This window comes from Marmota marmota, unplaced genomic scaffold, assembly GCF_001458135.2.
Source record: "Marmota marmota marmota unplaced genomic scaffold, marMar, whole genome shotgun sequence".
In the NCBI taxonomy this organism is placed as follows: Eukaryota; Metazoa; Chordata; class Mammalia; order Rodentia; family Sciuridae; genus Marmota; species Marmota marmota.
Window position 1 is genome coordinate 335,312 of NW_025999977.1, and position 10,024 is coordinate 345,335.

Here is a 10,024-nt window from a genome sequence, read left to right on the forward strand (position 1 = left end):
CCCCCCCCCCCCCCGGGTTATTTTGCTGCAGCCGGACTGTGGCAAGATAGAGCGCTAATTTCTAGGGTAAATTAGAACTCAAAGAGCTAAACACCAGAAAAACAAATAACCCAATCAATATATAGCTAAGGAACTGAACAGACACTTCTGAGAAGGTGATATACAATCAATCAACAAATATATGAAAAAATATGTTCACCATCTTTAGCAATTAGAGAAATGCAAATCAAAACTACTCTAAGATTTCATCACTCCAGTCAGGATGGCAGCTATTAAGAATACAAACAACTGGGCTGGGGATCTGGTTCAATGATAGAGTGCTTGCCCAGCACGCATGAGGCACTGGGTTCCATCCTCAGCACTGCATAAAAATCAAATAAAGATATTGAGTGTCCACCTACAACTAAGAAAAATTATTTAGAAAAATACAAACAACAGTAAGTGTTGGCAAGGATGTAGAGGAAAAGGCACACTCATACATTACTGGTGGGATTGCAAAATGGTGCAGCCAATATGGAAAGCAGTATGAAGATTCCTTGGAAAACCGAGAATGGAACCACTTTTTGATCCAGCTATCCCACTCCTTGGTCTATACCCAAAGGACTTAAAAACAGCATACTACAGAGACACAGCCACATCAATATTACTGTAGCACAATTCACAATAGTTTAACTGTGGAACCAACCTAGATGCCCTTCAATAGATGAATGGATAAAGAAAATGTGGTATATATACACAATGTAATATTACTCAGCAATAAAAAAGAATAAAATCACAGCATTTGCAGGTAAATGGATGGAGTTGGAGAATATAATGCTAAGTGACATTAGTGAATCCCCAAAAAACAAATGGTGAATGTTTTCTCTGATATAAGGAGGCTGATCATAATGGGATTGAGATGGGAAGCATGGGAAGATTAGACGAACTCTAGATAAGGCAAAGGGATGAGAGGGGAAGGGAGGGGGCCATGGGAGTAGAAATGAGGGTGGAATGAGATGGACATCATTACCCTAAGTACATGTATGAAGACACAAATGGTGTAAATATACTTTGTATACAACCAGAGGTATGAAAAATTGTGCTTTATATGTGTAATATGAATTGTAATGCATTCTGCTGTCATATATATAACAAATTAGAATAAAAATTTTAAAAAGAAAGACTCCCAGGCAAATTCCTCCAGTTTCTGCTTGAGGAGTGGGAGAAGAGTCAGAAATCCTTCTTTCTTTTTCTCTCTCTCTTTTTTTTTTTTTTTCCTGTTCAATTTAGCCTCAGTGCCCAAGTAATTCCATGGTGGCAATGGTACAGCAGTAATATAAATAATGAGAGCCTAAAATTCTGAGGGAAGTAAATCTTACTCTTCTACCAGAAGAGATGTTGTCTCAAAGTGGGGCAAACCCATGTGGGTTTGTCTCCCTCTGTTCTGTGCCACTTGGCCTTGATACAAAATAGTATCAGGAAGAACACAGAGAAGTAAAACAAGCCTTTGCTCTCTGACCTGACCAAGAAAGATAAGGCTCAAAGGCTATTTGCAATTTTTAACCCAGCTTGGTTAATTCTTTGCTAAAACAAAAACATCAACAATGTTTATAGGACTTAAATAACTGTCATTTCATAATATAATACTATGAAATACAATCCAAAGTTACTCAGCATATGAGGAATCAGAAAAATCTCAACTCACATGGGAAAAGACAACAAATCAATGCTGGGATGAAGGAGATGTTAGTATAAAAACTCTATAAAGCAGTCATTATAATATGCCTCAAGTAAAAGCCAATGCCCTTGAAGCATATGAGAAGGTATTTATAATAACTAGCCTTTAGGAAAATGCAAATCAAGATACCACTGTTTAACTACAAAATCGCTAATATCTATTGACAGTACCACAGGTTGACAAGAACGTAAAGTAACTGGCATGCCCACCACATATTTCCATGAAGATGCAAAATTATAAGACCATCCCAGAAAAAAATCTTCCCAAGTATCCTAGAGAAACAAAAACCTATACATGAATGTTTATAGAAGCTAAAAATTTAGTGGCCCCAAACGGGAAGTAAGTCAAATATTTCTCAGTGCTTAAATGGAACTATGGTAATCTGTACAATGGAATTATAATTTAAAGGAACAATAAAAGCAATGATATTCCTTTTAATAAGGCAACAAAAAGGAACAAACAATGGATTCATGCAAGATTAACCTTAAATGCATTTTGCAAAATGAAAGAAGTCAGATCCAAAAGGTTGTTATGTATTTTATGAGTCCACTTATATGAGAAGGCAAAACTATTGAGAAGAAAATAGACCAGGGATTGCCAGGGTTCATAAGAGGGATTCTCTATAAAGGGGATGGCATGGGAGAATTTTTGGATTAATGCAACTGCTTTATTTGGAACTGGATCAATGGATATAACTGCATACCACAAAAAAGTGAAGTTTGCAGCATGTACATTTTAAGGTTAAGTAGGATGTAACCATAAAGCATTTGATAAATGCTTTATGTTACGATGTTATCATAGGATATTAACATAAGAGTAAACTTCAATAAAATCCAGAATGGGTAAAACCTCTAAAATAAGATATCTCTCAATAATCTCTACCTCTTGGTATTCATGCCCAGAATCAGAATGTGAGCTAGATATAGTGATTCATTTCTATTGCAAGCAAAGTAGCAAAGATAAGGTTAGATTTCAAAAAGGCTGGCTTTTATCTTGGCACCCTCTCTTGTTCTTTTACCTGTTCACTCTAAGGGAAGTTTATAAATTTAGATGTCATATTGTGAGTTGCCTTAAATAGACAAGAAACTAACATCTGTGGCCAAGCAACTGAGTGATCTGGGAAATATACCCTCTTACTCAAACCTTGAGATGAGACCAGAGTTGCAGCCACTACCTTATTTGCAACCTTGTAAAACAATGGGAGCCAAAAGATCCAGCTAAGCTATGCTTAGATTTCTGACCTGTAGAAACTGGGAGGTTTACTGCTTTAAGCTGCTTCATTTCAAGGTAATATGTTATGCAGAAATAGATAACTAATAAAGGAATTTAATGTACTATTTATGCAACTCTTCTGTAAATCCAAAATTAACTCAAATTTTAAAAATTTAAAAATATTTTGCACATATATACACATACTTTTATGCATCTCTCTATTCAGATACATGTGTGTACAGTTTTCATTACTTATGAACTCTGTAGTTGACACACCCAGTTTCAAATGCCAACTCCAATACAGAATGGCCATATGATGATATTGAATTAAATCACTTAATTTCTCTAAGTCCCAACTTGTTAAGTAATAATATTTCTCTCTGATCATTATAATAAGATAAATATTCACTATAAAGCCTGACATTTATTACATTATGAACAAATGGCATTATTATCAGTTGTAAATATGTTTATAATCATTTATTATTTTTCTCATTTATAACTTTATCTGATTTTCAAGGAATTCAGTTCCAATAACTGGGCATTTAAACTTTGAAGGGCTTAAACACTGTACATGAAATCGTCTAACCTTTAATTTCTAAACATTTTTAAAAAAAAAGAAAGAAAGAAAAACAGGTGTGGTGGTGCACAACTCTACTCCCAGTGACTCAGGAGACTGAGGCACAAGGACTGCAAGATGGAAGCCGTTCTCAGCAACTTAGTGAGGCCCTAAGCAACTTAGCAAGACCCTGTCTAAAACTAAAATGAAATGAAATGAAAATAAAATTGAAATGAAATAAAATAAATTAAAATAAAATTACCCCCACACACACCCAAAGTTTTAAAATAACTATAGCCTCCCAATACTTATAATACTGAAACCAGAGACTGGCCTTGTTTTTGTGCTCCAATCCAATTCTCAATCACTTGCAGATCAGTAAGGAACCTTTCAGTTTTCCAACCCCGTTTCCACCACCATTCACATGTGAGTGCCAAAGATATGAAATGACTTGTCCAAGATCATGGCTAGAAGAACGGTTGGAAGTAGTGTTCAAGATTCTGACAGACAATAGAATGTAGGGAAGAAAGCTGTTGCTTTAATTTAACAGACTGTTTTCTTTCTTCTTCTTTTTCTTGGTAACAGTACTGAATCCAGAAACACTCTATCACTGAGCTACATCCCCAGCCCTTTTTCACATTTTATTTTGAGACAGGGTCTCACTAACTTGCCCAGGCTCTAGCTGGACTTGAACTTTGATCCTCCTGTTTCAACCTCCCAAGTAGCTGGGAGCACAGAAGTACACCACCATGCCAACTATCAGACTGCATTTGAATGCCCATCCTCATCCTTACAGACAGGCTCACTTGGCCCAAGTAGCAATGTCAGTGTCTCAGTTTCCCAGTGAGTAAATAGGGGTATCATCACCTACTTTACAGGGTCATAATGAGGACTAAAGGAGACAGTAAAAAAAAGACTCTCATCGCAATGACTACCACATAAGGATTTTGAATAAACATTTTTCCCTTCCTTCTTTCCAAGCAAAGTGCTCTCTACTCTGGTGTGCTGCTGTATGTATGTTTATATTATGCCCAACCATATGGTATAAACATACAGGAAATTCTTTTTAGCCATATTGTAAAAGACTTTTTAAGGTAAAAACCGAATGATGATAAAAATTAGGCTGAATAAGATAAATCTAATACGTTTGCTGAATTGGGTTTCCTTTCCCACATTTACAATGTGGTGAGCACATTATGTTGACATGCATGCTGGTGATGTTAGTCTTACATCATCTCACTGAAGTCGTTATCTGCCATTGTTCACCACTGTAAAGTTTTCTTTTTTTTTTCTTTTTAAATGCTAAACATTTGAGGAAAATTATGAAAATGAATCAAATTGAGAAGAGGGAGACACAAAGAGAAAGCATGCACACACACATGCAACCTCCCAAAAATCTTCAGGATAATCTCCAACATGGGGAAAAAAAGGTAAATGGTCAAGATTATTTTGAAAGTAATTCAATTTTGTCTTACACTTGATGTCAAGTCTTACCAAAAGACCTTTGAAAGTATAAACATATTACCATCACATGTTGTTGCTTATTTACATAATTCTTGAAAGACTTCTACAGATTAGTCAGATACAACCTCCCTTAAAAAAAAAAAATCATAGTCTCTTCCCCAAGAGAATTACATTTGCTTAAGTATTTTAAACCCTTTATCACAAATTCCATCAGCTTGCTTGTTATCACAAGACTCACCGATCTGCAGATACCGGAGTCCCCTCTGGTTTGGAATATCCTTCCAAATCTGAAATGTTCACTTGTATTTGCCTTGAGGTTACTATCTGGCTATTCTGAGAAGGTATGGCTTTCAAGTCCTGAGTAATAGTATTACTATCTGGAAGAGGAGACTGTACAACTTGGAAGTCCAGTGGTGATTTAGGTCCTAGAAAACCTAAAGATTCTTGATTTTGTGCTATAGGTTTACTAGTCAATAACTTGGAGGTTGGTTCCAATGATCTTGAAGATATAGTTTGTAGGTCAGAGTTAAACTCACTATTCATCCTTGTTTTAGAAGCAGAATCCAAAGAATGAAATCTTTTATCTAAGGTTCCACTATCCAACTTGGAAGGAGTCTTGGGGCACAGAGTTATACGAACACATGAAAGTGCTTTTCTATTTGAAGGTGGAGTAGATGCAGATGTTTCTAATGTATAGTGATCAGGGGCAGATTGGGAGACTGAATTGACTTCAACATTTATCATACTAGTAATGTGTGATTTAGGTGTATGTTGATTTTTTTCTACTACACAATCCTGACCTTGAGAAAAGGGGAAATGGTGCTTTCTCATGTGGTCATCTATACCTAGGGGTCTGCTTTGATGTTGTTCAAGACAAATGGGAGAAGGAAGGTCTGAAGCTATATAATCCTGACCCTGAGAAAAGAGAGAATGGCTTTCTCTCATCTCATGATCTACATGTGGGGCATTGCTTTGTTTAAAGAGTTCTTGCTGTTCAAGAAAAATGCAAGAAGGAATGTCTGGACAAAGGCAAGAATGGTGTTTTTTCATATGGTGATCTGCATGTGGGGCTTTGCTTTTTTCAAAGAGTTCTCGTTGTTCAAGAAAAATGTGCGAAGGAAGATCTGCAGTTCTGGTTACATTCTTCTCTTTTATTCCTAGTGTGGAACTTGGTCTGCCCATACTAATGTGGGTATGGTTATCAGAAAACTGAACTTCCTTGAATGTATAATTTGCACTGGTACTGGGCTCAGAATGACTGACATTAAAATCTGATCTTTCTAAGAGTGTTTCCTCTCGATGAGAAGGCTCAAAATCAACAAATAATTTTTCGTTTTGCCTACCTTTTTCTGCTAAAAAGGTCACAGCTTTATGTGGTGAATGACTAAGCATTTTATATGATGAAGGGGAAGAGGTTTTCTGTTTAAAATCTCTAGGAGAATTTTGCTCTTCAGTGATATGAGAATTAAATACCCCCATAGATGCTCCAGTATACTGGCTACCTTCAGTAACACCAACCTTAAAAACAGAGGAATCTGAAATGCATTGAGAATGTCGGTGAGATGAAAAAGTGATGGAGGTAGTAAACTGTTTCATGGGTTCTGGGGACGGTATTTGTGATGAAGAAGGAAATTCCACTTCTTTAGGTGGCACACAAGCAGGTTCTACTTCTACTAATTCTGACAGCCAAGGGTCCATATTCTCACGGAATGGCATTCGAAGGCCCTTGCTAATTTTGAAGTCATCAGATATAAGTGGGGAATGACTTTGTAACTGCAAGGAATTCCAAACTTTCAAATGGGGGTTGTTCTGGTCTAGGGATTTGGAAAAATTGATGTGCCTGGTTCTCCACGATGATGGGCTCTGTTGTCCTCTGATCATTTCTGAGGATTCAGCAGATGTAAAAATACAAGGATGGTCTTCCAGTTGTGGTTGTTCAGCAGTAAGAGTCCTGAAACATCCTTTTTCATGGCTCTCAATAATAATGTGACTACATACAGCTTCAGGTGTGCATCCTATTCCCCGTGGACTCTGTGATCCCTAGAAGATATAAGTAGGTTCTTTAAGTAGTCTACATAGTTAGTTGTATACTATACTAATCAGTTTTCTATCCAGATCAGGATATGACCATAAAAGTCTTATCATTATTTTATAATAAAGAAGGTCAAAGAACACAGTAAAAAAAAAAATGACAGTTAACTATAGAATAAAATGACTCATAACCAAGACCACCCAATAGAGTTCTTCTAAAAAATCTACTAGAGTACCAGAACAAAAACTACTATTGTAGCCCAGTATATATTCTCACTTTCTTCCTTGTAGTAATAGAAGTCACCCAAACTTTTGTTGACACATAGCCACCAAACTGAGGATGTTTCTTGTTTCTTTTGCAGCTAGTTTTGATCATATAACTAAGTTTAATTCAACGGGATATGATCAAAAGTGTTAAGTGCAACTTCTGCTTCTTGTCCTTAAAATCCAGTTCTTGACCTCCAAGTATTTCCACTACCACCACCATTACCATCACCATTTGATACCTAAATATGGGAATGCCTGGAACAACCATGGAAGACATGCATAAGGATAGCCAGTTTAGATCTGTAGACGACCTCAGGGAACACAGTTCACTTCCCTAACCTGAACTATGACATTAAAGAAAAATGAAACTCTACCTTATTTAAGCCATTCAACCCTCATTGGAGTTTATTTTGGGCTATTACAGAGGCCTGAGCTACACCTACTATTATGCCCCCAAGAACAAGAAAAACCTTTTGCTGGGGCCTAGAGTCAATGCCCAAAGCTATCATAAATATAAAATTTCTTTGAGGTTTCTGTGGTTTACCTAGAAAGGTACTATAATCTGTATTAAGAATTGTAATGTAAAAATAAATAAATAATTTTTTTTTAAAAAGAAAGATACTATACTTTGGCATTCCATTTGATGATATAGTACATTTCATTTCATATACAAATATTTTAAATTATGATGCCTTTTCCCACGGATGGAGTGGATGAATTTTCCATATTTCTCCTTCTAAGTAGACCTAAATACTCTGGACATTATATGATACCAATTTAAGAAGAGTTGAAAGATGCATAGAAGGAGGCAGACAAGCTAGGGATCCTGGGACTTGAGGATGATTTGGTGGTGCGATCCCTGAGTTTTCTTTTTGTCTCATATATACAGATTTGGGGCAACCAAGGAACAATAGACACAGACAAAAGCCCTACAAAAATCTGCTCTCACAGCTAAAAATCCAGGAAAGATATGGCAAAGCAAGACAGAAAACCTTTAGAAAATAATTGCTGTACTCCTATCACCACAGGAAAAAAACAAAAAACTCCAGCCCAACCTACATAAACTCTAGCAAAATCCAAGTAAGAAACCAAGACTTCCACTCTTGCAAAATTAAAATGAGGCATCCCAATACCCAGGCCAGGGTGTTATGAGAAAAGACCAAGCAGAAAACAGGACTTATTCATCCCTACTGACTGATAATGAGCTATTCCTCCCCCGTGGTATCAGTGAAATCCATGTGGGGAGCCTGGACTTTGATTCCTATTCAGCACTATCACGTGCCCCCTCCTCTTTCCCAACTACAGGCTAGAATATTTACAAACCTCATATCCAATACAGGACTGGTATAGGAAAGGCAGCAGAATACAACAGACACTAGTATGGCAATATGTAAATCAATGGATGTGTAACTGATGTGATTCTGCAATTTGTATACGGGGTAAAAATGGGAGTTCATAACCCACTTGAATCAAAGTGTGAAATATGATATATCAAGAACTATGTAATGTTTTGAACAACCAACAATAAAAAAATAAAAAATAAATAAAAAATTAAAAAAAAAATAATTGTAAAGAACCAGATACAGAAAAAAAAAAAACATTCATAAAGAACTCAAAACTCAATAGGGGGGCTGGGACTAGTTCAGGGTAGAGTGATTGTCTAGCATATGCAAAGTTCTGGGTTCAATCCTCAGCACCACAAACAAAGCTCAACAGATAAGAACAAAAAAAAAAGAGGGGGTTTCTAATTAGAAAACGGGCAAAACACACATAGAGACATTTCACTAAATAAGATACAAAGAAATGAGGATATGAAAAAATGTTCAACACTAGAAACCAATAAGAAAATACAAATTAAAACCCCTATGAAGCAATATTACAAGCCGATCAAGACGGCTAAAATTAAAAATAGTGACAACATCAATCCTGTTGAGAATGTGGAATAAGCAAATCATTCATATTCTTCTGTTGGGAATGTAAAAATGGCATAGCCACCCTGAAAAATGGGGCAGCTGTTTGCACTCATGGACATGTATTCCACAGAAACAAAGATATGTTCACACAAAAACATGCACATGAATTTTATAGCAGTTTTATTTGTAAAACCAAAAAAATAAAAAATAAATGGGAAAACCACCAAGATGTTCTTCAGTAAGTGAAAATTTAAGCTCTGGTATATACTTATCACAAAATATTACACAACAATAAAAAGGAGAAACTTCTGATAAACAGAACAACCTAGATGAATGTCCAGAAAATTATTTTGGATTCTGAATAATTCAGAGAATTATTCGGTATGAAAAAAGCCAACATACAAAAAAAAATTGTATGGTGTATGATTTCATTTATATGACACTATTGAAATTATAAAATTATAGAATGGGAAACAGATCAGAGGTTGCCAGTGGTTAAAGAAAGGGTGGATGGTGAGAGAAACAGATGCAGCTATTGTAAAGCAACTAGCGGCAACCTTGTGGCAAGGTAAATGTTCACTATCTTGATTATTTTAGCCTCGATATCATGACTGTGATATATGACTAGGTATGCAATATGTTATATCCCAGATCATTTCTTTAAAACTGCATGTGAATCTACAATTATTTAAAAACAAAACATTGAAGCTGTGTGGTGCACACGTATAAACCAAATAACTCAGAGGGTGAAGCAAGAATATTGCAAATTGAGGCCAGCCTCAGAAATTTAGTGATACTCTGTCTCAAGAAAAAGACTGGGAAAAGTTCAGCAGTAAAGCACTCCTTAGTACTGGAGCTGTC

The 10,024-nt window shown here is 36.1% G+C and overlaps 1 protein-coding gene across 11 annotated transcripts in view; it reads right to left on the bottom strand.

The window, feature by feature from the left end:
* The window catches only part of Alms1 (ALMS1 centrosome and basal body associated protein), a 180,538-nt gene that overhangs the window by 89,500 nt on the left and 81,014 nt on the right, over positions 1–10,024 (bottom strand). For all 11 annotated transcript variants that reach the window (XR_007348008.1, XR_007348009.1, XM_048804102.1 and 8 more), the window contains one exon: positions 5,191–6,992. Coding sequence is in view for 9 of the 11 variants with exons in the window: in XM_048804102.1 (XP_048660059.1) it covers positions 5,191–6,992 (1,802 nt within the window). In the remaining 2 variants the exon portion in view is untranslated. The remainder of the gene's footprint in view (positions 1–5,190; positions 6,993–10,024) is intronic.